The sequence below is a fragment of the Giraffa tippelskirchi genome, chromosome 13 (genome assembly GCF_054371585.1).
Source record: "Giraffa tippelskirchi isolate mGirTip1 chromosome 13, T2T-mGirTip1v1.2.pri, whole genome shotgun sequence".
Lineage (NCBI taxonomy): Eukaryota > Metazoa > Chordata > Mammalia > Artiodactyla > Giraffidae > Giraffa > Giraffa tippelskirchi.
The window spans coordinates 24145494-24172595 of NC_137287.1; the positions used below are offsets into that span (position 1 = coordinate 24145494).

Below are 27102 nucleotides of genomic sequence, written 5' to 3' on the forward strand. Positions count from 1 at the left end.
TGATGCTGGGAACGATTGAAGGCAGAAGGAGAAGAGGGCGTCAGAGGATGAGACGGCTGGATGGCAACACCGATGCAATGGACATGAACTTGGGCAAACTCAAGGAGATGGTGAGGGACAGGGAGGAGGGAGGTCTGGTGTGCTGCAGTCCAGGGGGTCGCAAAGAGTCGGACACGACTGGGCGACAGAACAACAGCTGTTTAGGAAACCACAGTTTACAAAGCCCCTCTATGTGTGTGTTTCTGCAAGTGGATCAACGGAGGAAAGTGTCCGGTGCGTCCAGAGTGCTTTTGGACGCACTGTGGATGTGAGAGTGGTGTTCCCTAAATGCGGGCACTGGAGGGGGCTCGTCTCGGCGCTGCAAGCGGGGAGTGAGGAGTGTACGCCGGGTTCCGCTTGGAACAATCAGCCCCTGCCGGGACGGGGGCGGGGTTCGGAGGCTCTGGGGGCGGGGCCTCAGGGGGCGGGGCCGCGGCGGCTGCAGCAGCGCGGGCCGGGCCAGGGGGCGCCTCGCGCGGCGGCTGCGGGCGAGTGAGATGCAGTGAGGCCGGACCGGCGGGCGGGCGGGATCGCTGGGCTGGGGCCACGGCGGCACTGCAGAGATGTGACTCGGGCCGAGGGCCAGCGGGAGCGTCGGCGCTTCGGGGCCGCGGGGGTCGGTGAGTGCCAGCCGCGCCGGCGGGGTGGAGGGCCCTGTGGCGACCCCAGAAACTTTTCCTGCGGTGGACTTGGGAGAGCAGGGATGGGGTCTGCTTCTTGAGCTTTTCTGAGTCCCCCACCCCCACCCCGCCTTTTCCCCAAGGGGTTAGTCTGCTGGGGGAGTTGGGGTTTCCGGGCTGGAGGAACCACAGTTCGGCGGGAGAGAGGACCCCGCAGAGCGCGGGGCAGGGAGCGCAGAAGGTTGGGACCTTTATGGGGCGGGGGCGGTGTACCTGGACCAGGCGGAGATCAAAGTCTCAGAGGAGGGTCTGGAGGAGATCGGAGATCAAGCACAGGGCCACTGGAACTGTAAGGGACTCCAGGCGTGCCCGAGTGACTCGTGTGAGGGCAGCCGCGGACAGGTCTGGGGGCTGCGTGGCAGGCGCGGGGCCTGACCACAGACAGGGCAGGCGGAGCCGGGGGCGCAAAGGGCGAGCTTTGGAGGTGAGCTGCCGCACCTGCCGTTGAGACTGCGGGTCAAGCTCTCGGCCGGCCGCGGCTACGCACTACCGGACAAGGAGGGGACACTGCGGGCGAAAAGAGGCAGAGCTGGGACCTGGAGCTGGGGTACAAGTGAGGGGCGTCTGCATACAATGGCGGGGGGTTAGCGTTCCTGTTCCGGCCAGGCTCGAAGCGATGATCAGCCCTGTGCTGCGTCCCCACCCTTTGGGGGACACAGGCTTTCAGTCCCAAGCATCCCGGGACCCCTACCGCCCGCACCCGCCTCGGCCGGAGGGCTGGTTAACTAGCCAGGGAGGGGGTACCGTTGCCACCGAGGACGGCTCCAGCGCAGCCCGGGGGTTCATTCCCCAACTATGTCACTCCCAGGCCTAGCCAATCGCCCCCCACCCCCCACCCCGCAACGCAACTTGTCCCCAGTTCGCTAAGGGGGCGGCTCCTTGGAGCGCGGACAAAGGCCCCTGGAGTGTGGCGGGCAGCGGCGTCCCCGCCTGGGGCCCCGGGCCACGCGCCACATTGGCTGCCCAACTGCGCCAGTATGGGGGGGGGAACCCCGAGCAGAGCCCAGGAGGAACTGGGGGTCTTCGCAAAGAGGCCAGAAGTGGGGGAGGGGCTTGGCACAAAAGCTTTGGAACTTCTGCCGAGGAACCTTGATTCATAAGTTTCCCCAGGGATGGAGGCTTTCTGGAGGACTCAGACGTTGAGTTAAACTGCATGCAAATAGGATGTAAATAGAATGCAAATCGGTGTCTGTTGGTTGGGAGCCCTCCACCCAGCCAGTTTTGTATCTGGACTGTGGAGTGAACCGTTTCCTATCTGTTCCTGCTCTGTCTGAAAAGGGGTCAACTGAGTTGGGAAGGGAAAAATGGAAGTGGGAAGGAGTCGCCATTTAGGGCACAGGCAGCAAGACAAACAGTCTTGTTAGAGAGAGAAGCTTAAAATATTGATCAGTTCATGTATTATTTCAGTAAATGTGCCAGCTACACAACTGGCAGTTAAGCCCCTGCTCTCAGAGCACTGGGGAGTTGGGTGAACACTAAATAAGTAAATAAATAGTAAGTGGATAGAACTTCCAATTGGGATAAGGGCTGCCAGGAAAATAAAGCAGGGTGATGTAAAATAAAGTGACAAGAGTTCTGCGCAGTGACATTTTAGTGGAGCTTTGCAAGATAGGGCCACCCCCCCCACCCCTCCGCAACTCCCCCGCCACTGGCAGATGTTGGGGGAAGACTGAACCAGGCAGAGGGCACTGCAAGTGCAAAGGCTGGGAGGTGGGAATGAGCTTAGAGAAACTGAACAAAGGCCATTGTGGCTGGAGCTCGTAGGCAGATGTAGAGAGTGGGGGTCTGAAAGGGGATGGCAGGGACCAGCCAAACCACGATTTGGGGGGCCATGGAAAGGAGCTTAGGTTTTATTCTCCTAAATGAATCCTTGGACAGAGGGTTTGGAGTGGAAAGCCACGAGATCTGATTTTTAAAAGCTCTGACCTCAACAAGGAGAGGAAAAGCAGCTCCCCTTTCATTCTGCCTCTGGGGATGGCGAGGCACCGGGAGCCTCCGAAGGGGACCTGGGGGGACTGCTTTGAATGAGCCTATGCCAGGGAGCGGTCAGGTTTTAAAACCCGCTTCTCACTTTTAGGCAGTTTCTGTCCACCGTAAGCAGCCCCCACCCAGAGCCCACGGCTCCATAAGCACTTCCACGCAAGAGCTTCCTGGGGGTTCTGAGTTAGTCACATTTTCTCGGAATTACAGCCTGAGAGGAACCGTCCACCCTGGAACGGGCAGCCAAGGATGCAATTTGCATTTAAATGATTGCTTTTATTTACAGGATTGGAGCTGCTTTGCATATTCATGGATCAGGGAGCCTGTGTTCTGACAACCCTGTTTACTAACGTGTGAGGGTTATTAAATTCAAGGGCCCCCAGATAGTCTAGTGGTTTGGATAGTGCTGGGAACTAAAGATTATGAGATGGTATAACTTGGAAAAGATATCAAAGGGTAAGATTGCAGGTCTGGGAAAGAGTTTTAATGTCAGGAAAACTTGTAACAGTTTAATTCTTCAGGAGCAGGAAATGCACCAGCGGCTCTAAGGGGAGTGGGCAGGGACAGAGTGTGGTATTGGGGTGCATGGGGAGACAGGCTCCGCAGCCTCATCCTGGCCCTCTGCTGAATATGGGGGAATCTAACCAGGGTGCAGCAGCCTTGAGGTCAGGAGTCCGGAGCAGCGGGTTCTAGTCCCAGCTCATCCCGTCACTTCCAGGAAGCCTCTGGCCAAGTCACAATACCACTTCCGATTCCCAACAGGATACTGAGAATTGTCATTGTTTTTGTAACAAGTCAGGACCCAGTGCTCCCTGTCTGCCAGGCACCAGGCTGAGTCCTTTCTAAGTACATGTCACGTCAGCTTTGAGAAAGCGGCACTATTACTATCATTGTTTTACAGAAGAAGAGACTGAAGGTCAGAGAGGTTAAGTAATGCCCTATGACACTCAGTTCTGTCTGACTTCCTCTAGCTGAGGTCTTCCACTCTTGAGGACGTGGAAGGGAGTGTAAATTCTGTGCCAGGTATTCATTGGTACTTTAGACATGCCCAGGGCTAGGAAAGGCCCTCCAGACCTGCTTTAGTTTTTCTTTCCCGTCCATGCTCCAGCGCCTCCTCCCCCCTTCTTTAGAGAAGGTGGGTTAAAGGTGCCTCTGCTGGCAGTAGCCGAGGGGAAGCAGGTCAGAATGGCATGTTCCAGAGCAGTTTTGTACGTCTTGTATCTCCTGTCATCTGGGTGGGTGGGAAGGTGAGGACGCTGATTCCCAGGAGAATGGCTGGTGTCTAGTTTCTGGGTGTCTGCCTCTGACTCCTCAGCAGGGGCACCCGGTTTTAGGGCACGCAGACTGGCCTCCCATCCTCCAGCACCCATTCCCCTCTGGAAAACCACCTTTGCAGGGAGGCCGCCATTTAGAGCACCTGCTGTGGGAATCAGGAGAGTTTGGGAGTTTCCAAGGTAGACCACATGAGTTTGAGTAGGCTCCGGGAGTTGGTGATGGACAGGGAAGCCTGGCGTACTGAAGTCCATGGGGTCGCAAAGAGTCGGACACGACTGAGCAACTGAACTGAACTGACTGAAGGTAGACCACCCCAAAGGCTTCTCCCCTTCACACCCCCTCGGGGACTTCTTTTCTCGGTGTGTGATGGTGGAGGCTGGAAACCAGTGGTGGACCAACACTTGGGTGAGCTTATTTCAGTCCCATCTCCATGGCAACTGCCCCTCCTGGAAAAGGAAAGTCAGACAAGTTCATAACCTCAGGGCATTTGCCAGTCTGTTATTTATTTAACAGACACTTTATATAAGTGCTTCAGTTCAGTTCAGTTCAGTCGCTCAGTCGTGTCCGACTCTTTGTGACCCCATGAACTGCAGCACGCCAGGCCTCTCTGTCCATCACCAACTCCCGGAGTCTACCCAAACCCATGTCCATCGAGTCGGTGATGCCATCCAGCCATCTCATCCTCTGTCGTCCCCTTCTCCTCCCACCCCCAATCCTACCCAGCATCAGGGTCTTTTCCAGTGAGTCAACCCTTCGCATGAGGTGCACAAAGTATTGGAGTTTCAGCTTCAACATCAGACCTTCCAATGAACACCCAGGATTGATCTCTTTTAGGATAGATTGATTGGATCTCCTTGCAGTCCAAGGGACTCTCAAGAGTCTTCTCCAACACCACAGTTCAAAAGCATCAATTCTTCGGCGCTCAGCTTTCTTCACCGTCCAACTCTCACATCCATACATGACCACTGGAAAAACCATAGCCTTGACTAGACAGACTTTTGTTGGCAAAGTAATGTCTCTGCGTTTAAATATGCTATCTAGGTTGGCCATAACCTTCCTTCCAAGAAGTAAGCGTCTTTTAATTTCATGGCTGCAGTCACCATCAGCAGTGATTCTGGAGCCCAAAAAAATAAAGTCTGACACTGTTTCCACTGTTTCCCCATCTATTTCCCATGAAGTGATGGCACCAGATGCCATGATCTTAGTTTTCTGAACGTTGAGCTTTAAGCCAACTTTTTCAGTCTCCTCTTTCACCTTCATAAAGAGGCTCTTTAGTTCTTCTTCACTTTCTGCCATAAGGGTGGTGTCATCCGCATATCTGAGGTTATTGATATTTCTCCTGGCAATCTTGATTCCAGCTTGTGTTTCTTCCAGCCCAGCGTTTCTCATGATGTACTCTGCATATAAGTTAAATAAGCAGGGTGACAATATACAGCCTTGACGTACTCCTTTTCCTATTTGGAACCAGTCTGTTGTTCCATGTCCAGTTCTAACTGTTGCTTCCTGACCTGCATACAGGTTTCTCAAGAGACAGGTCAGATGGTCTGGTATTCCCATCTCTTTCAGAATTTTCCACAGTTTATTGTGATCCACACAGTCAAAAGCTTTGGCATAGTCAATAAAGCAGAAATAGATGTTTTTCTGGAACTCTCTTGCTTTTTCGATGATCCAGCGGATATTGGCAATTTGATCTCTGGTTCCTCTGCCTTTTCTAAAACCAGCTTGAACATCTGGAAGTTCACGGTTCACGTATTGCTGAAGCCTGGCTTGGAGAATTTTGAGCATTACTTTACTAGCATGTGAGATGAGTGCAATTGTGCGGTAGTTTGAGCATTCTTTGGCATTGCCTTTCTTTGGGATTGGAACGAAGACTGACCTTTTCCAGTCCTGTGGCCACTGCTGAGTTTTCCACATACCCCATGTTAACTATAGTCTAAACCCTACTTATTATTTCAATCCTCACAAGAACCCTGCAAGATGGGTGTTATCACCCCCATTTTGCAGATGAAGAAACTGAGGCAAGTAAGGTTAAGTCTGCTGCCCCAGGTCACAAGGTCCTAGCAAATGCCAGGGGCAGAATCGGAAACCCAAAGTTCATGCTGCTTGGTGAGGATCAAGGCTGGGAGAACCAGCCCTGCTTGTGGCCTGCAGGCAGGCAGCAGCACTGTCCTTGCACAAGGAATCTTGCCTGCATTCCTTCCAGCCTCTGCAGGCCCCAGCTTGTGAGAAATGGAGCGTGCTGCTCCACCACCTGCCGGCAGCTTCTGGCCCCTCTGTGGGGAGAGAGAGTATGTGTGCGCGTGCGTGTGCGACGCAGTGTATTTAAGAGCATCTGAATGAGTCACATTTCTGAGAGCCTTGCCGGCAGCAAAGTAATTAGTATGTGAGCCGAGTCTTGCACATTCGTCACTTTATTCATTACTTCTTTTGAGGAGCTGCATGCCTACATCCCACGGGTTTGTTGCCATATATTCATTCTGCCTCAGTCAGCCTTGCCTTGGGGCTGACTCCAAACCTTTAATCAGGTTTTGTGCAGCTTGGGGATCCTGGAGAGCTCCCTCCTTGGCAGGGGGAGGCCTCAGGTGGCTGATGGGGCTGGATGGGGCTTACCTGACAGTGGGTGCGATGGAGCCTGAGTGGGGTCTGGGGAAGCAGCAGTAAGGTAGAAGGTGCAGGGCTATGGTTCCGGCTCCCCAGCTGCATATGTTCGTGCTTCTCAACCTCAGTGCACGAAACCATCTGACCACACCTGGAGCTTATTGGAGGGCTGTGGAAACACGCCAGGCCCACTCTGGAGAGTCTGCATTTCTTACAAGCTCCCAGGCAATGCTGCTGCTATTACCAGCCTGAGGATCAAACTTTGACTTAAGCCTCAGTCCCCTCCTCTATAAGATGATTGTGAGAGCATCTTCCCGCCCTGTGACATGAGGGTTGGAGACCATATTTAGTCAGTTCATTCATTCAGCAACTGGGCCGTGAGCACTGCCCATGTGCCAGGTGCTGGGGAATCGATGCAGAACAAAATAGACAGGAGCCTGGGTGTGGGGGAGGCAGATCAAATGAGTAATAAAATAAAACAATTGAAAATTGTGGTATATGCTACAAAGATAAAGATCAGGAGTATTGGTATAGAACATAAAGGGGCAAAAGGAACCTAATTTAGATAGACTGGCTAGCAAAGGGCTCACCCGGTGACATTTCCAGAGCCCTGGTCTGTCGGAAAAGCCTAGTAACAATAGTACGTTTGTCTCCTGATTCCACGACTTTCTAGCTGTATGACCTTGGACAAGCCAACTGGCCTCTCTGTTTTATTTCCTGTAAAATGCAGATAGTGCTAGCACTTGCCTCATGGTGTCATTGTCCAGATGATTAGGTATTAATGTATGTGAAGTGCATAGCAGAGGGCCTAGAACATAGTTAACAGTCATTATTGCATTCACTATGGCAGTAATAGAGAACACTACAGGGCAATTCTGAATCCCCCAGAAAGCCTAGATGAGCTGGACTCAGCTTCATTCTCTGAGGTGGTATAACCCTCCTTCCGATCATCCCGGACAGAGTTCTGCAGAACAATGACTGTCACCTCATGGGCATCCCTTGCAGTGATAATGACCTACTTGGCACAGCTGAACCCTTCCAAAGCCCCTGCTGCCTAGATGTTGATTAACGAGGACTTCCTGGAAGAAGAGGGCCACATCATGTGGGATACATCATAGAACTTCTTTGTTAACAAGTTACATAAACCCATCTCAAAATGGCTTAATCCAAAAAAGAGAAGTTGATTGGCTGCTGAAGCTGCAAAGACCAGGGTATCTGGCTTCAGGCATAACTGAATCCAGTTTTGCAGTGTATTGGGACTCCTGTCCATCACGTGATGATTTCCTGTGGGCCAGCTTTATTCTCAGACAGGTTCTTTCCCTGTGATGGTAAATATGCCCTCTCCAGCTCCAGGTTTATATCCTTTTAGCTGGTTGTTGTTGTTTAGTTGCTCAGTTGTGTCCAACTCTGCGACCCCATGGACTGCAGCACGCCAGGCCTCCCTCTCCCTCACTGTCTCCCGGAGTTTGCCGAAATTCATGTCCATTTTGTCGGTGATGTCATCCAACCATCTGATCCTCTGCTGCCCTCTTCTCCTTATTGCCTTCCTTTCAGCTTATTAACCCCAGTAACAGGAGAAAACCTCTTTCCAGTTAATTCTAGCAAAAATCCTAAGACTGATTCTCATGGGTCTGGTTGAGGCCAAGTGGCTGTCCCTGAGCCTATCGGTGCGGCCAAGGGGTGGGATAAATGCTTCGATTGGCCAGGCTGGCTCATAGCTGAGGCTGAAGGGGGCTCTCCAGAGGAAAATCAGGAGCTCTTTTCAGAACTGGAGGAAGGAGAGGGTTCCACCCTCAGGAATGAAAGCAGAAAGCAAGAGTGCATCTATTTCCCATGTCAGAAAGGAGTGGGAGCTAGAGACAGGGACCATAGCCAGAAGAACCCACACAATTTCAGAAGCTTGGTTGCCATCTTTATTTTTTCTTCACATTGGTTTCCTGTTGTTGTTGGAAGGTCGGTCAGGAAGAGAGATGAGCCAGCAGAACCGAGGGATGAACCGGCAGAACCAAGTTCCAACTTGTAGGCAGGTCTGAAGAGAGGAGATTCCTCCGAGAGAGTGAGTGGAGGCAGCTAAAGAAAGTCTAGTTCTTGCAAGGAAAGGACCTGGGGTGCAGGCATGAGGCTGAGAGGCCTGGCTGGTTTCTTGGCTTCTTCCTCCTCAAGTCTGTTCTCAAATATATAAACCAGGCTTTCTCATCCTCAGCACTGCTGACATGTGCGGGCAGATCATTAGTGTTGAGGGCCATCTCAGGCATGTTGTTCCGTCACTCAGTCACGTCCAACTCTTTGTGACCGCATGGACTGCAGCACACATGGCTTCCCTATCCTTCACTATCTCCCGGAGCTTGCTCAAACTCATGTCCGTTGAATCGATGATGCTACCCAACCATCTCATTCTCTGTCATCCCCTTATCCTCCTGTCTTCAGTCTTTGCCAGCATCAGGGTCTTTTCCAATGAGTCAGCTCTTCGCATCAGGTGGCCAAAGTATTGGAGCTTCAGCTTTAGCATCAGTCCTTCCAATGAATATTCAGGGTTGATTTCCTTTAGGATTGACTGGTTTGATCTCCTTGCAGTCCAAGGGACTCTCAAGAGTCTTCTCCAGCACTGGATGCTTAGCGGCTTCCCTGGACTCTGTTGCACTTCCCTCCCCAGTTGTGACAGGCAGAACTGTCCCTACATGTGGCCCAGTGTTCCCTGGGATCACAGTCACCCTGGTTGAGAATCACGGGCCTGGAGGTGTGGGGGGAGAGTTGGGGAGAGGGCTGATGGTCAAGACTCCAGAAGCACCTTCCTCCCTGTCTCCTCCCAGCCGCCCTGGGGATTGTTGGCCGCTGTGTGAACTAGAGAGGCTGCCTGGGGTGTGTTCTGTTGTCACTTGCTGAGAAGTCTCTTAATCACATTTGCCATTGATGAGAGGTCTAGAGGAAATCCACTACAACGTGTCAGGGGCCAATGGCATTTTGTTCCAGCATATCCAGTTCTTAAATTTTTTTTCTGGGCTTGTTGGTTCTTAAATTTTGATTCCGAGTGTGTTCTTGTGATAAGCAGCTCTGACTAGGACAGCATTTTTTTCCAAAAGTGGTACATTAGGATATGGCAATGGGAATGCGAGCGTGAGTTCCATCAACAGGTATTCCGATGTGTTGAGCTTTCTTCTGAGTCAATTTCAAGACCGTGGTGAGTCAGTTGTAAGTAACTTACAGGGAGTGTATAGACAAGGCATAAATAGCTGAGGTGGCCCTCTCGTGACTGACACGGCACAAAGAGTGGTGGGACCAGGGGCCTGATTACCAATGTCTGAGTGCTTGTTTCAGGAGCATCTCTTGTCAGATACCCTCTGTTCCTGCCTTCTCTCATCTCTGGGCAAAGGAAGAATCACCCTGTAGCACCAGGCTCCTTCTCATTCTGTGGCATCAATAATTTATCCCAGTCGATGGCCTCGCGGCCAAGGCAGGATCAGAACTGCTCACTATTGCCCATCAAGTAGCTGAGAGAGAGAAGTGGTCGATACCGCATTTACTTAAGAAAGCCCCAGGGATGTGCTGAACTGCCTGGGAGGTGGCTGGTGACAGCCTCACTGTGGGCGGAGCTAAGTCTGGCTTAAGATGCCCAGAAACGCAGCACAGCAGAGCTGGGCAGGCACGGCTTTCCCAAGGCCAGGCTCCCTCCAAAAGCAAGGACCTGGTGGCAGTGGGTAGAGGAGAGCCCTGTTGAGAAGTCTCATTCCCGCGGTATTTAAGAAGCATCTACTTGGTGCTAGTTCTTCACCAGTGGTGCTCATTCTGTGACTTCCCACCCGCCAGGGAATGTTGGCAGTGTCTAAGACTTTGAGGGGTTTTCACTGCTAGGGGAGAGGGTGTGCTTCAGTCACCTAATTGGTGGAGGCCAGGGGTGCTGCTCCACCTCCTGCAATGCACAGGACAGACCCCTACACAAGGGAGGCTCAGGCCCAAAGTGTCCGTTATCCTGGGGCTGAGAAACCCTGGTTTGTGCTGATGAACAAGACAGTGTCCCTGTCCTCCTGCAGCTGGTGGTGAAGAATGACAGGAAGGGAGGAGAGGAAGAAGGGACTGGAGAAACAAAGTAAACAGGCTAAAGGATGACAGATGTGATTAGACCTAAGAAATAGACAAGACGCGCTGGGGGAGGGGGCGGGGGTGTGACCTTGGCCAAGGTCTGAGTGGATGACATGAGCGCTGAGACCAGGGTGCGGAGGAGCAGTTTTCCATGAAAGCGGGGGTGGGAGGGGTCTAAGCAGAGGAAGCAGCGGGGGGTGGGGGTGGGGAGACTCGGGTTAATAAGCTCTGGCTGCTGGGTGCAGTCCTTGGGGGTGTCCTGCAGGCATCTCCAGGAGAGGCGGGGCTCCCTGGAGCAAGAGGATGGATTCTCAGGAGATCTTTGTGAGAATGCTAGGATGTGCGAGGAGAGAGGGAAAGGGTAGAACCCAGGAAGACAGTTGACACTGTGTTTGATATGCTGGGAAGCTTCTAAGAGGGGATGCTTCTAGGAGCTGAGTGTGTGACCTTGGGCAAGTGTCCCAGCCTCCTCAAGACTGTTGTCACCGGTGTGAGGACTGGCTGTGTCGGGTGCCTGGCCGAGGCTGAGTCATCGGTGAGTGTCAGCTGTTAGCACTGAGGGGCCGAAACCACAAGGCATGTTCTTCTCCCAGCGAGCGCTCAGCCCAGGAGCATCTCTTCAAGTCTCATTTCACTCCCTTATTTTTAAAGAGGTCAGACACGGCCTCATGTTCAAAGAAGATGACAGGGTATTCAGAGAAGGGAGTCTCCCTCCCACCCTCTCCTCCAGCCACTAGCGCTGACGGTTCATGGTTGTTCACCAAGCCCGGCCAAGGGGGCAGATGAGGACTGAAATCCTCACCCACTCCCGGTGCCAGGCTGTGCCGCCTGGAGAAAGGGGCTGGTGGTGGGTTTGAAGGGACGTAGGGTCTCCTTAAAGAAGTCAGGAGAGTGGACGTCTCACCATGAATTGGTCTTCTCCCCCCAACTTTTCTGGAACTTCCGTGGCATCAGAGAGAAAGATGAGAACCCACCAGGCACTCGCCTTCCTCCTGCTCTTCGTGATTGCCTCCGGGGCCTCTGAGAACGCCAGCACGTCCCGGGGCTGTGGGCTGGACCTTCTCCCTCAGTACGTGTCCCTGTGCGACCTGGACACCATCTGGGGCATCGTGGTGGAGGCGGTGGCCGGGGCGGGCGCCCTGATCACGCTGCTCCTGATGCTCATCCTGCTGGTGCGGCTGCCGTTCATCAAGGACAAGGAGAAAAAGGACCCCGTGGGCCTCCACTTCCTCTTCCTCTTGGGGACCCTGGGTCTCTTTGGGCTGACCTTCGCCTTTATCATCCGGGAGGATGAGACCATCTGCTCGGTCCGCCGGTTCCTCTGGGGTGTCCTCTTCGCGCTCTGCTTCTCCTGCCTGCTGAGCCAGGCATGGCGAGTGAGGAAGCTGGTGCGCCACGGCAAGAGCCCCTCAGGCTGGCAGCTGGTGGGCATGGCCCTGTGCCTGATGCTTGTGCAGGTCATCATCGCCATTGAGTGGCTGGTGCTGACCGTGCTTCGAGACGCGAAGCCAGCCTGTGCCTACGAGCCCATGGACTTCACAATGGCCCTCATCTACGACATGGTACTGCTGGTGGCCACCCTGGGGCTGGCCTTTTTCTCACTGTGTGGCAAGTTCAAGAAGTGGAAGCAGAACGGAGTCTGCATCCTGGTCACGGCCTTCCTCTCCGTGCTCATCTGGGTGGCTTGGATGACCATGTACCTCTTCGGCAACGCCGAGCTACGACAGGGAGACGCCTGGGGTGACCCCACCTTGGCCATCACGCTGGTGGCCAGTGGCTGGGTCTTCGTCATCTTCCACGCCATCCCGGAGATCCACTGCACCATTCTGCCAGCCCCGCAGGAGAACACGCCCAACTACTTCGACACGTCACAGCCAAGGATGCGGGAGACGGCGTTTGAGGAGGACGTGCAGCTGCCGCGGACCTACATGGAGAACAAAGCCTTCTCGATGGATGAACACAATGCAGGTAAAGGGGGCATTGTCCCGCTGGGTTAGGCTGTTCCTCCCAAAAGAGCTCCTTTTCCCCCACTGGGGATCGGGGGTCCTGAGGGTAATCCTGGCAGATCAGAGCCCGCAAACATTGACCCCTGTGCTGAAACTGGCCCCCAGAGATTCAGCATTATCAGTTTATTTAGCATGCGTGCCTGTATGTGTGTTCAGTCATATCTGACTCTTTGCAACCTCATGGACTGTAGCCCTCCAAGTTCCTCTGTCCATGGGATTCTCCAGGCAAGAATACTGGAGTGGGTTGCTATTTCCTTCTCCAGGGCATCTTCCCTAGCCAGGGATCGAACCCGTGTCTCCTACATTGGCAGGCAGATTCTTTACCACTGAGCGCCACCTGGGAAGAGACTTGGTTAGCACTGTCAACTAATTTAATGTAAAAAGTCAGGTTCCTGGCCTTTTTTGAAAAGTTGGATCTGACAATGCTGGGCTGCTGTTCCCACCTGGCAGCAGTTGTCTGAAGTTGGCTGGAAGCCCCTGTCTCTTACCCTCCCCAGGTGGTGGTGGCCTTTTAGGTGGGCATCCATTTTCTCTTCACTACATTTGCCTTGGGCTTCCCTAGTGGCTCAGCTGGTAAAGAATCTGCCCACAATGCAGGAGACCTGGGTTCGATCCCTGAGTTGGGAAGATCCCCTGGAGTAGAGAGAGCATAGCTACCCACGCCAGTATTCTGGCCTGGAGAATTCCATGGACTGTATAGTACAAGGGGTCACAAAGAGTCAGACATGACTAAGCGACTTTCACTTTTCACACTTCCCGTGGCTCCCTCTCCCAGCCACTCTAGCATATCAACATCAACTCCCTGCTTCCTGGAAGTGTTTGAGTTTGCAGCCCATGTGCTAGCTGGATGCAGGGGATGGTGAGAGGCAATGCTTGTGTTCCCTCCTCTACCCCTGTCTGCAGGAGTGGATGAATTTGGGCCCTGGAGTCCGAGTCTGGGTTGGGATCCTGCCCCTTCCCACATGTAGGGTTTATGTACCCCATAAAGCTGCTGTGAGTCCTGATGTACCGAGGGGCCCCCACAACACCTGGCTTGTTGGATGTGCATCTTGGTTGGGCTCCCCTGAAAACAGAGCCTGAGACTTGTTGCAGGTAGTTTACTTAGGAGGTCGCCCCTGCCAGGGAGAATGAGACCGGGAAGGCAGAAACGCCAGAACAAGAGCGTCAAGAGCTGGTTACCACCATGGGCAGCTGGGGCTCATTCCTGCCAGGGACACGTGTAGAAAGGGTCTCAGAATTGATCCTTGGAGGACAGGAGGCTGCAGCATCTGTCCATCAACTCCTATCTCCCACTGCCATGAATGTCCCCCAGGGCTCCCATAAATGGGCTAACCAAGTTCTGTTAGCTCCGCCAACAGAAAAGCAGAGATTTGGCGGGTTTGTGTGAAACCCAGGTTGTGTGCCACTACTGCGGTGGGGTCCCCAGGTGAGCCGAGAAGAAACGGCCCAGGCCCCAGGTACCCCTGCTAGAGATGCTGGAGGAGTGTCTCTTACAGTTGTTGCTTAAAGCAAGTCGGCTGGGTTCCAGTACTTGAGATTAATTAAAAGTGCCTTTTCTCAGTTACCTAAAGATTTATCAGGAGCTATAATAATAGTAGTAGCAGTAGCAGCAGCAGTAGTAATAATTACCTAGTATAATCGTCATTTTTTGAACACTAGCTACATGCCAGACCCTACTCCTTAACCTGCATTATCTCATTAGTCCATCCCTCCAGCTGACAAGGTAGGATCTGTTATTATCCCCATCTCACAGAGGAAAAGTAGAAGCTGTAAGAGATTCAGTCTTGCCCAGTGGCATAGGAGGTAGTCCCTTCCGAATGGTTGAGTGCCCTTTTCTGTGACGCTCACCCAGGTGCCTGGGCGGTGGTCTGGTCATACTGCAGAGTCAGCCTTTTTGGGTTCAGCACAGCCGCCCACCCCCACTGGCAGGGGGAAACACATCAAGCCCCCAGGTCCTCCAAGGCCACCCGCAGCCCTCCTCCCACCAGGAGGTGCCCAGCTGCCTCTGCACTCTGCTCCTGATCAGACCCCCAGGAGAATGACAGACCTGCCCCGCCTTGTCCCCCCCTCCATGGGTAGAATCACAGTCCTGGTGTGGCCTTTATCAGAGTGGTCTCCTTCTTACTGGAAGCCCCAGACCAGTGAGCCTGTGTTTGTAAAGAGATTTGTCAGGGATGAGCCACAGCTCTGGTGGGGCTGACTCCCCTGGTTGCCAGGAGATGGGGGTCATTATTGGGAGCCCAGAGGGTCCTTGGCGTATGATAAGCAGAGGCCATGCACCTGACCAGTTCTTGGGGTCCTGGTGTAGCCACCTCTTCCCTGGCCTCTCCTGGAATAGGATCCTTTTTATCTGACACTCACAAATTCCCCTTGGACCTTAAAGGTAACAGGAACTCCTGAAATGGTTGTAGATCTTTATACAGTCACTGGGCAATTAGTCTATTGCTTTGTCAAATTCTCAAAGCCATTTGTGATCCCTAGAAGGTTAAGAATCAGTGTTGTTGAACCTGATGGTCTAGTTTACCTGCAGTGCAAGGAGTGGGGTGCTAGAACTACCTAAGTATTAGGGGCATCAGAAGTTAAGGATGGCTAACCTTTACTGGGTGATGGACAGGTACCATTCTGAGCATTTTAGTGACTAATCTCATTTAATCCGTGCAATAACCCAGTGAGGTGCATTTTGCAAACAGGAAACTGCGGCATGGAGAGGCTGAACAATTTGCCTAAGAGGCAGAGCCAGGGTTTGAACCCGGCAGCCTGGCTCCAGAGCCCACTCTGACCACTCTGCCACAGAACTTCTCTTCTTAAAGCCCTTTGGTGTCCCTCATCTCACAGCTGTGTCAGAGCTACTCTGTGCCTTGAGAAGACAGGGATTATCAGTCCCATTTTACAGAGCAGGAAACTGAGTCTAGGGGTGTCCGGCAACTTGTTCAGGCTCACAGTGGAGCAGGGAGAGGGAAGGTTGGTTTTCTGAATGCCCTGCATTCTTTCTTGCAAAAATGCAGCCAGTATGTCATATCCATGTAAGATCCAAAGATCAAAGCGATTTGGGACTCACGTCAGAACCAGCAGTGCCTGAACTGGCACAGGGGGTGATGGGGCTTCAGAGGTGCCCACACACCCATCTGTTTCATACTCTGGGTTCCAGAGCCAAGGACATTGTCCCTCATTCCCCTCTTTCTTTTCCAACACAAAAATAACTTTTTTATTCCTTTCTGATGACAGAGATCAACAATAATCAGGAGTTCAACAAGTGAAAATAATAAAAATTGCTCAGAATCCCATTGCCCAAAGACAACTACTGCTGAGTGTTTGCTCCCGTCTTGCCAAACACAGTACCCCCGCCTCCCCCGCCCCCCCCACCTCCCACCCACCCCACCGCCCCGCCACACACACCCAGCAATCCAGCAGAGCGGCTCTTAACCTGCCTGCACATTAGAGTCTCTTGGGCAGCTTTAAACAAATTACCAGCGCCTGACCCCTCAATCTGGTTGAGTAAGTCTGTTTGGGCTCAAGTATTGTAGGCCCTCCAAGTGCTTCTAAGATGTAACCAGGTTGAAAGCACTGGTTGTCTAAGAGGCTGTCTGCAATGCGCTTGCTTAAATCGACAGTGTATCATGGAGGGAAGCCTTTCCCGGTCAACAACTGCAGTGCTGTCCTTTTCACGAGACAGAGCTTTCCGGGAGGCACCATAATTTATTTTCCTGATCTTGGTGGTGGTTTAGTCGCTAAGTCGTGTCCGACTCTTGCAATCCCATGGACTGTAGCCTATCAGGCTCCTCTGTCTCTGGGATTCTCCAGGCAAGCATACTGGAGTGGGTTGCCATTTCCTCCTGCAGGGGATCTTCCCGACCCAGCAATTGAACCCGGGTCTCCTGCATTGCAGGCAGATGATTTACCAACTGAGCTATTTCTGATCTTAGCTGGAGAATATTCTGCTTGCTTCTGGCTTTCCATACACATTATGCTGCAATGACCATTCTTATCCATTCATCTTTGTGTCCTTGATCAATTACCTCCTTGTAAAAAAATTCCTAGACATGCATTAAAATCTGCACCTTTCAATCCTGATATATACTGCCAGATTCCACCCCACAGAAAGGTGGACTGATTTAGTCTTCCCTGAATAATTGTATGAGAGCCCCCATCCCCACTTCTTCACCAACCTTGGATATTGTCCAACTTGTTTTTAATAGCCCTATTTTGCATTCTCCCAAATGTGTGTCCACCAAAATTCACGTGGGCACCAGGCAAAGTCAGTTCCCTCAGAAGGCTCACAGAGAGAGAATGAATAGTCATCCTGGCTAGGATTGCCTTTGTTCTAGAAATCCTACTTTGCTGGCTGGGGAATGCCTGGGCACCCTTCCTGGCCATGGTGAGAACAGCTGTTGTCATCTTTGGTCTGACCTCAGCCAGCTGTATTTTAGGGAACCAGGCCCTACAGGGGGCCTTACCTGGGAACTACAGCTGGCACTGTTTCTCCTGCATTTTAACCAGCCAGCCTTTCGGGCTCTCTACGCTTGAGAGTCCAGCCCTGAGGTCAAGAGATGGGAGGGGTATGCCCCAGGCTGGCCTGCGGCCCAGCCTCTGCTGTCTTGTTTCCTTCCCCCAGTGGGACCCCAGATATGTAGGACTTCACCAGCCTGCTGTTTCTTAATAAGTATCAACAAGGCATGAGGTATGTGACAGAAGATGAAAATACACTGAAGGATATAGCACTTCAGATCACATTTTGGAAAGCGCTAACAAGGCGCATTAAATGTTCACCTTCCAAAGGAGCAGCAGGAAAAAGTGTTCTTTCCTCTGGGAGGGGATTTGGGCTTTCTGATCGTATTAGGTCAAGGGTGATTTAAACTCTGCCCGTTCACTGCCCTGTGTCAGCTTTGGGGGCAGGACCCAATCTCGCCTCACTTGTGGTCTCCGCAGGAGAGGGCTGGCATTTAGCCTATGCTCTTAGATTCCTCTTGGGACCTCCTTGTGGGTGAGCCCTGCTTGCCTTTCAGAGGGCTCACCTCTGGGTCAGAGTGGGCTGTCAGTTGGGATTCTTGAAGATGCACGTTAATAAAAAAAAAAATCTTATCTGAAGCAATTTAAGTAAACAAAACAACAACAAAACTAACGTACTGGGGATCGGGCTTCAGAAATGGATAGATCCAGGAGGATCAAGTGATGCCAAGATTTGGTCTCTCTCCATCTCTTGGCTCTGTTAGAATCACAGCAGCTCTGGACTCACACAGAGTCCCACTAGAGAAAAGGAACGTTTCCCAGGATGCTTAAGTATAAAATCCCAGCGTTAGCTCCGACCGGACCTGATTGGCCAGGCCTAAATCACATGCCCACCTCAAGGCCCGGGGAGGAGACAGTTGTAGCCAGTACTCGGGGACCCAGAATGTGGGAGGGATGTTTACCAGAGGAGAACCACTCCAAATAACCACTACACAGAGGGATTGCTGGGCCAGGGCACCCCACAGACACTGATCCGGTTGAGCCTTTGTTTCTTTGAAGAGAGTGTTAGAGCCGCATTCCCCCACTGCAGCTGGCCAGCCTCTGCTTTATGAGGAAGGCCGTACTGTTGGGTTTTCCCTCTCTTTGAGGAGGTCTTGGCTAGGAATTGGGACTAGTGAGAGTGAGAGTCCAGGGACTCTCTGTCCCCTGGACCCTGTTCCCTCTTCTCAGCTCCCCAGGAAGGGCATCTCCTTGTCAGTGAGTGAGTGGGAGCTATTGAAGGCTTGGAGGTGCTAAAGCAAAGAGGTTTTCACAAGTCTTTTAGAACATGCGTTCCCCACTCTGCCTATGTCTTCTTGGTTCAGTCTGGGCCGTTCTGCCCCAAATGTCACTTAAATTCAAATTGCTCCTCAGTAACTAAGTGTAGTCGTTAAAAACATCATATTTGGACCCAAAATAGTGTGATGGTCAAGGAAACCGATTCTACTTGGATTCAAATGCTGGTTCTTACCAACTGTGTGTCTTCAGGCAAGTTACCTAATCACTCTGTGCCCCAGGTAAAATGGAAATAATAAAAGACCCTACTATGCTATGAAAATTAAATAAGATAATACATATAAAGTATTTTTATAACCAGCCCTGGCTCTTGGTTGGCACTCTGTGAAGGTTAACTGTACTCTCAAGGTGATTTTGGTCCCTTCCCCAAGTAATTTAATTTGTAAAAATCCCAAGTCCTCTTACTACTTTTTAGTCAGGAAAAAAAAAAAGTGATTCTCTTCAGGGAGGACTTTAATTGAGGTTTTTCTTAGCAAAGTAAGATAAGTGCCTTCAGTGAGAAGGAAGATAATGAAGGCGACAGCTCACAATTGAGACAGACTTGTTTTGTTTTGATTTTTTTTATAGTGCTTCTTCTGTCTCTGTTATCTTTTAATAGACTATTTTTTAGAGCAGTTTTAGGTACAGAAAAATTGAACAGGAAGTACATGGAGCTCCCACCTGCCCCATCCCCTCTGGTTTTCCCTGTTATTAACAACTTGCCTTGGTGTTACATTTGTCGCAATGGATGAATCAATATTAATACATTATTATTAACTCAAGTCCATAATTTGCTTTCTAGAGGTCCTCTGTACAGTTCTGTGGGGTTGGACAAATCCATGATGTCATGTCTCCACTGTTACAGTATCACCCAGAGTAGTTCCAATGCCCTAAAAATGTCCTGTGCTCCCCCCAAACCCTTGCCAATCACTACTTTTATCACTACCTCTATAGTTTATTCTTTTGCAAAATATTATAATTGGAATCATATTAATGTGAGATTTTATAGCCCACTGCTTTCACTTAGTAATACACATTCATGGTTCACCCAAGACTTCTTGTGTCATTTGATTTTTCTTCACCAAAAGAGGAAATTCAGATATATAAAAACACACTGCAAATAAGAAACATCATCTACTGTTCAGAGGTAAAAAGAGCAGACCTATTTTGCTGCCTTTGCTTCAGATCTCCCTTTTTTCCTGTCTAGAAATGACCCACCCATATGCCTGGGGCCCCTCCGTCCTCTCCCGCGTCACTTTCCCAGGAAGATGTCCGACCTCTACCATGTACCTGTGGTCCAGCATCTCAGGCTTGCCCACCTCTGTGTGTATCCAGAAAGCGTGTTGCACAGTATGGTGTTGAACTTGACATGGATGGTACTCAGCAGTGAGCAGGTCTTTTGTCAGAAGAGACCTTGTGAGAGATACAGGCGCTGCCTTTGTCACCCATGGCCCACTGGGGGTGCGGAGAGAGGCTCCACCCCGGGTCCCCTCCCCGAGAGCTGCTTGCGCCCTGGATTCTGCAGACTCCCCAACCCCACTGAGATGGGTCAGGCTCCAAGAGAACCTGAGAACAAAGCGCCTTTGTGACTCGTGTTTTGAATTTGGCTTGTGACAAAGGGGAGGAGCGGGGAGGGGGCGTGTGCCTGGAGCATGGTGTTGATGCAGGGGAAGAAAACAAAACTCAAAACTGTGTCTTTTTTTTTTTTTTTTTTTTTTGTGGTGTTGCCTTTGCCTCCCTCAGCTCTCCGAACTGCAGGATTTCGCAACGGCAGCTTGGGAAACAGACCCAGCGCTCCGTTCAGAAGCAATGTGTATCAGCCAACTGAGATGGCCGTTGTGCTCAACGGGGGGACTGTAAGTATCAAGAGGTGATGTTCTGGCAGGAAGCCTTGGAGTGGTCAGCGTTGGGGGGCAGCTTCGACAGGGACACACCGCTCTGTGGAGGCTGCTCACGGAGCTGCAAAGAGAGCAGCTCACGTCAACACCCCTTGCAGCTAGGATGCATGCAGTGTTCCATGTCTCTCCTTTCCTCTCCACCCCCTTTCTCCATGCATGAGACATCTCCCTGTAGTTAGTTGACCATCTGTAGATCGTTTGAATGAGTCCCTGTTTCTTGGGGCTCTTGCACCCAGTGAATTCTCTATTTTTCATTGTACAGGAGGGGCCCCCACCCACGCTCTCCTTGGGAAGTGACTTTTAGGAAAAGCCCAGAGTTACGAAACCCTGGCAGATTTTGCTGGCATCCAACCTAGTTGAGCCTCCTGCCCCATGCCCTAGCTGGGTACCAGGTTCCCCCACCCCACCCCCACTCCTTAAAAGATTTAAGAAATTGAAGTGATTATCATTTCTCTTCCACAAACACAAAAACAGATACTATCTGATGCCAAACAGACCTTCAGCAGAATTGTCATCATTTACATTTTCCCTCCGTGGAATTACATCATTTTGTTTCTCTAGCGATCCAAAATTGCACTCTCATTCCCACATTCGATTTTCAAACATAGCTACATGCTTCTTTCACAAACAACACATGAACCAGTTTACACGTGTAAATTGGATTTCCATTCTTTATATCATGTGCCAATTCCATAACTCAACCTGAACTTTTTATTTTCAATGTGAGTCAAAGATGGTCTTTGATCTCTAGAGGAAACTTGGGTTTTCCTGGCCTTTGACTGGTATGAGAGGCATCATTTGCACTGGTATGGACGGGGCTCAAAGCAATAGGCTCACGGGTTGCATTCATGAAGAGCACCAGCCATCTGTAGGCCTGTTTGTTGTTGGGTACCAAGAAAAGCCTGAATTTCAAGCATTTAACCTGTGGGTTTTAATAAATTTAGTTAGAAAACAGCCCCACCAGTCATTCTTAAACCCTCTGTGTCCAGTCAAGGCCACTGTGCATAAAAACACCTTGGACTTAGAAAGTGATGTGGGTTCTGGGTAAGGAAACACATTTGTTCGGGTGCACGATTATAGAAAAGGGGCAGACAGCCTTCCCAAGAGCAGAGGATTGTAGGTAACACACAGTGGTTGGTGCTTTTCTTGGGAATTATTCAGCCCTTTAGGAAAAGACAAGCTAACTTAGCTTTGGTACATTGTTAACAAACGGGTTTCTGACATTGACTTTGCAAAGCTGAGTTCTTAGTGTGTTATTCCTATTTCCAGATCCCAACCGCTCCGCCAAGTTACACTGGAAGACACCTCTGGTGAAAGACTTTAAGTTCCAGAGAATAAGAGTCTCTCTTACCGATTTTATTCCCTGGTCGTGTCTTTCTTGAGGGAGAAATCAGTAACAGTAGCTGAACAAGGCCGCCTCGCAGCCAGGAGATTTGGAAATCCTAGACAAGGGGATTTCGTGTAAATGTGAACACTGCTGAACTGAAAAGCTAACACCAACTGCCCTCCCCACCCCTGCCACACACACACACATACACACACACACGTAATACCAAACCAACCTCAAACCCCGCAAACTAAAGCAAAGCTAATTGCAAATAGGATTAGGCTCACTTGAAAATGTGGCTGGGAAGACTGTTTCATCCTCTGGGAGTAAGAGCAGAACCACGTACACAGCCAGCAGGCCAGACCGGTGTTGGTTGAGCATGGAGAGCCCCACACCATCGGCCCCCCCCAGCAAGTGCTGGACCCCAGGTGGCCTCTTGGAGACGGTCATTTCACTGAGGAAGGCGAATAGCGGCTTTCCCACCGGCCTGCCTGTGGGTTTCACATTTCAGGGGGGGTCAGGAGCAGTGGAGATTGTAGATGTGATTCCAAGGCCCAGCCCAACTGCATCCGGGGAAGAGCTTTATGAGCAGTGGTGGAGGAAGCCTGGCACGTGCCAAAGAAGAGAAGGCAGTCTGGGAGTTGAAGGGACCGTCACACTTAGAAAGGAGCACCCAGCCGTTGTTCCTTCTCTGGGCCTCTTGCGCTGGCGTCACTGCCAGGAAGCAAGCCTGCCTGCCTCCAAGGGGCAGTTTCCGACTGGAGCAGCTGTCTCTCCCCTGGTCACCCCTCCCTCTTCCCACCTCATGAGTGTTCCTCCAGCCCTTCCCCTCCTCTCCCGCCATGTCCATTTCAAAAGCTCACATGGAGCCACCAGCTGAAAGCACCGATGCTGGGGTGGATTTTCCACGATGCTGTCACGTGGCAGGGGTACCCCAGGGTGGAGAGGCGATGCCTGCTGCCTAGTAAGCAGTGAGTTCTTGGGTCTTCTCTGCGGACGTAGTGAAAGGTCCAGGGTTGGGTGGAGCACATGAGGGTTTCTTGCTGTTTTGGGAGGGTGTGGGGGACATTTTTGTCTCGGTTTTTGGCAAGTTCCATGAAAATGGTTCTCTTCCAAGCTCTTCCATTGTTTCTGTCATGGTTTCCATCTGTCCTAAGCAAGTCATTCCTTTATTTGGCATTTCAGACATCTCGGCCATTAAAAGCCCCATGTTCTCTGCACTGTTTGGCCAGCATAATCGCAGGCAATGATTCAAAGCAAAGAGTTTTAACCTGACGGCATGGAATGTATAAACGAGGGTGGGTCTTTTTGCATATACTCTAGTCACTGTATTGCTTTTTCTTTTCTATAAAACAACCCATAAGCCTTTAACCTTTACAGAAAATGAAAAAGGTTAGTGTTTGGGGGGAAACTGACCTCTTCAAAAGCCAATATGTCTGAGCTGAGTATGTTTTAATAAACCTTCTGATTTTTCTTGAGGCCCTAGTCTGCTGTGTCCCATCCTCGCCCTCCACAGCCCCCATCCTTGCAGAGCACCCAGGTAGGGAGGCCAATCTGGCCCCCATGTGGCCCTCCTCCAAGGTAGCCCATTTCCACGTGTTGCCAGCACGGGGAAGAGGGGGCATACCCAACCCAGGGAAGGACCCGTCCACCAGGAGCACGTGCTTGCTTCTAGAGAGAGTCACATCCGAGACCTCTGTGCCAGGAACACCCCCGGTGGGGGGGGGGGACTGCCACGGGGAGTATTGGGGTGGGGGGGAGAAGCTAAGACCTGGGCTGGGGTTGGGGGTGCGGGCGGATGCATGTGGACCTAGAATTCTGAAAATCACAGAAATCTCCGAACACCTTGGTCCAGTCCGGTGAAAAGCGGCCGCGTTACACGTTCTCGTGCCAGGAAACAGTGGCTCACCCCCGCTCCCTGGAGTCCTTCAGAGCTCTCTGATCCCATCAGGGACTCAGGCTGCAAGAGCCACACACACCCCCCCCTCCACTTGCAGAGCGGAGAACTCACACGATCATGTTCTAAGTTCTTGGTGGTCTAAGCATGCACGGTGAACACAGCAGAAGATGGCTCCAAGCGGAAAACAATGTTTCACCATGACAAAAATAGAACTGGCTTTGAGCCACAGGAAACCTCATTTGATGAGACCTTTTTCTTTTCTTTTTAAGTTTCTGATAGATTTTTGCGCTTCTGGGTTTTATTTTATTTTGGCTTTAAGATCAAGAGGGGGCTGAATGCTCTCCCAGTGGAGGTGGGTGGGAGGCATGGAGTGAGGCGGAGGGCAGTGAACTGTTCTTTTTCCAAGGACTTCACCTGAAGGGTACGACGAGACATTTTTGCCAAGAGATTGTGGCAGCCCCCGCCCCCACTGAGTGAAGTTTAAATACAAAATTAAATGGCACCGCTGTTTCAGATGTGTTGTAAACAAGACATTGGGGGAGAATGACCAGGAAGAAGAGCTTCTGTGATCAAAACATCTCGTTGTAAGCACAACTCTTTCCAGGTCCAGTTATCAAAATCACTTTGGGACTATAACAGCCACTCTTTCTCCCCTTTAATAGGAAATGGTTATTCTGTGCTGGATTCCTCCCCTGGAGATGGAAGCGGGGAGGGAGGGAGGGAATGACAAACTGGGAAGTTCTGTGTGTCTCAAGGGTTACAGATTTGGTTGTTGCAAGCTGGGGATCCATTGTTTTAGCAGTTTCTGTCAGGGTCCAGGAAACATGGGCGAAGTGGATGTGGTCTTCCTGGTCAGGCAAGGCCGAGTTGAACCCTGAACCGAAAGGGAGCATTGTGGCTTTTATAATCCAATGATGCAATGATTATACCAGCTTACAGAAGTTCTCAGCAGGTGCTTTTTATTAATTGATAAAGAGCTAAGGCTCGTTTTTGATAGATAATATATATTTATTAAATGTATTAATGTGTGTTTTATAATGTACCTTTATCCTCCCCTGGCTGACTGTTGCATACTTAAAAAACATCGTTAAAGAAATTTTAAGACAATCAACATGTATCATAAATGACTGTATATAATAAATATTACAGATTTAAAAGGTTGTAAAGCATGGGCAGACAGGTTTTATTTTCAAAATGCTGTTCTTAACACAAAAAATAAAGGCTTTACTATTTACTTAAGATGTGTAGTAGCTTGTCAAAACAACCCCATACAACTGCTTGGCTTTTAGACCGCCTGGAGGCTAAGACTGTGGCATTTTGAATGGGAAAATCCATTCAAAAATGGGTAACAGCAAACTGTGGAACAATTGAAGATAATAAGTCAGTTTACCCATGAAATGAGGAACTTTCTATAATGTTTTGGGGCATAGACAACAAAACTTATTTATCTGTTATAGTTGCCTGTGTTTAAGCATCTCATCTTGCTAAATTTGCAGTCAAAGTTCAGGGTCAACCTCCTTGTGAAAGGATCACAGGCAATGATGTCTTTTTTTTTTTTTTTTTTTTTAAGCATGCTCAGTGGATAAACTTAAACCCACTGCAGAGGTTTGGGACTTTGTTTTAAACATGGATCTTTGCAAAGACGACCAAAAGTGGGAAGCTGGTAGCTAGAACATTTCAACATCCTTTGGAACTAGAGTTCACTGTACATTTTAGCAGTGGGTGATGTAGAAGTATATTCCTGAAGCGCTGAAGAAATTGACAGATGAAAGAATAAAATTGGGGGATAATGCAGAAAGTTAAAACTACTACTTTTTTATGATACACTATTTGCACTACAATATGCTTGCAACAAAAAGATCCTTATCCGAATGTACCAGATCTAGTCCTTCTAGAAGACACAATAGAAGAAGCATAGCTAGAACCCCGTCCTCCAGTTGGGTAGTTGGAGCTTAGAGCGGGAGAGATACTGACAGCTGTTAAGGTTATGGAGTCTTAGCTGAAGCCTCTTCCTCATTCTCCATTTTGCATTTCACTGCAAAGAAATGAAAGAGAAAGTCAGGGCTGATTTATCAACACACACCTAGACAGAAGTGGCACCTGGACACCGCAAACTTTGATACATGGAAGTCAGTTGCTTCGAATCCCACTGAGCGCCTGCGATGGTTCTGATCCCACAGATCCACCGGGGAAGAACACAGGGCCGTTGTCCTCCACTGGCAGCACCTGAGTTTCAAAGGAACTGTACGAAATGCTCACAGCTCTTCTGAGTTCAGTTCAGAAGAAGGTCAAAAGTATGCTTTGCAGGTCAGGGGCACTGAGGGAAGTTTCACTAAAGATGATGAGAGATTCGAAGCTCTCCATTCAACCGAATCTATCACCACTCACCCTGTTCCCCCACCACCACCCAAAATTAAAAACTCAGGACAATGCAGCCAGAAGAGAACCTTCTCTTGTCTTTCATGGACCGGTCGAGAATGTGATCCGGGTGATTTCCTGAGTTGGCCAAACAGGAAAGTTAGGTGGACACACAACAGGGCACTGTTTGTAAGGGAAATCGTCCCAATAGATAAAAACCCCTCCCCCAAGATGTATGGAAATCCAGTCTCCTGGGGGGTGGGGGATCCATTTGGAAAGACCCTCTCTTTTTAATAAATCTTTGCTTCTAGTGTCCAAGTGCTTGCCCCCGATGTTAATGCCTAAAGGGTTATTCAGAACAAGGCCACAGGCTCTGGTCATTTGTGGAGAGCAGTGTTTGAGTTGGAAAGGGTTTCTGGGGCTTGGTACCATGTAGAGCAGAGATTTCAATTGAGCCTGACCTCCCAGTGACGGAGGGCATATGCTGGCCATGGACCCCATCACACGCAGTGCGGTGGGCTAGACAGGCTAGCCCAGCAGTCTTCAGACTGGGGCTACATGAAGACTTCCCAAGAGTTCTTGGTCATGTTTTATTCAAAGACAGTCAATTTCCAAATCTTGGCTTCCTTGAGTGGACCTACCGTGCTAGTTTCCCCATCCTGGCACTGCTCAAGGTGTCAAAAATCCCCAGGGCCAAACAGGGATGCAGTTTGAAATGCTGGTGTCCCCCACAGTCTTCTTCACTTTCTATATTTAATAACTAGCAAATTTCAGAATGTATTTAATTGGCTTTGTGAACTACTATTAGTTGTATTAATAACTCAAACCAGAAAAATATTTTTAATGCTAGAAACCTATAGGTAAGGGAAAATTATCCTGTGGGCCCTGACAGCTGAACATGAACTAGGATAGGAAATGTTTAGCAACAGACTGGGATGGCAGAGTTTTGATTTGTAGCATTTGCCAGTTTCCATGGCTGATTTCAAGCTACCAGCCTGATAACATAATACTGAGGTAGAAGGAGGCTCACACAGCCGGATGGAGCAGCTCAGCACATGGCAGCCCTGGATCCCCACGAAGAGATGTGCAGGGAAACCCTTGGTGCACAATGGTTTTCCACATGTGGTTGGGGGACCAGCAATGTTTGCATCACCAGGAATCTACTAGAAATGCACATCCAGGCCCCTACCCCAGGCAAGTGGAG

General features: G+C 50.5%; 2 protein-coding genes and 1 long non-coding RNA gene across 8 annotated transcripts in view; 1 reads left to right on the forward strand and 2 right to left on the reverse strand.

Moving 5' to 3' along the window:
* Nucleotides 1-512: 512 nt before the first annotated feature.
* On the forward strand, nucleotides 513-24779 carry GPRC5B (G protein-coupled receptor class C group 5 member B). 2 transcript variants are annotated; one of them, XR_014074056.1, is made up of 5 exons: nucleotides 513-659; nucleotides 11604-12617; nucleotides 20159-20271; nucleotides 21583-23356; nucleotides 23998-24779. XR_014074056.1 is itself a non-coding variant. In XM_081560803.1 (4 exons), exons 2-4 carry the CDS (start codon nucleotides 11612-11614, stop codon nucleotides 21625-21627), a joined length of 1164 nt encoding a protein of 387 aa, XP_081416929.1. In that variant the 5' UTR covers nucleotides 513-659; nucleotides 11604-11611; the 3' UTR covers nucleotides 21628-24779. The 2 variants fall into 2 exon arrangements, 1 of the variants encoding a protein (XP_081416929.1); XM_081560803.1 differs by having other exon boundaries at nucleotides 21583-24779.
* LOC145533431 (uncharacterized) lies at nucleotides 6370-19968 on the reverse strand. Its single transcript, XR_014074058.1, has 2 exons — nucleotides 19706-19968; nucleotides 6370-12573 (listed from the first exon to the last, which is right to left on the reverse strand). It is a non-coding gene; the product is annotated as an uncharacterized LOC145533431 (long non-coding RNA).
* IQCK (IQ motif containing K) overlaps nucleotides 24691-27102 on the reverse strand; it is a 141617-nt gene continuing 139205 nt past the window's right edge. For all 5 annotated transcript variants that reach the window (XR_014074057.1, XM_081560814.1, XM_081560811.1 and 2 more), the window contains one exon: nucleotides 24691-25575. Coding sequence is in view for 4 of the 5 variants with exons in the window: in XM_081560811.1 (XP_081416937.1) it covers nucleotides 25526-25575 (50 nt within the window). In the remaining variant the exon portion in view is untranslated. The remainder of the gene's footprint in view (nucleotides 25576-27102) is intronic.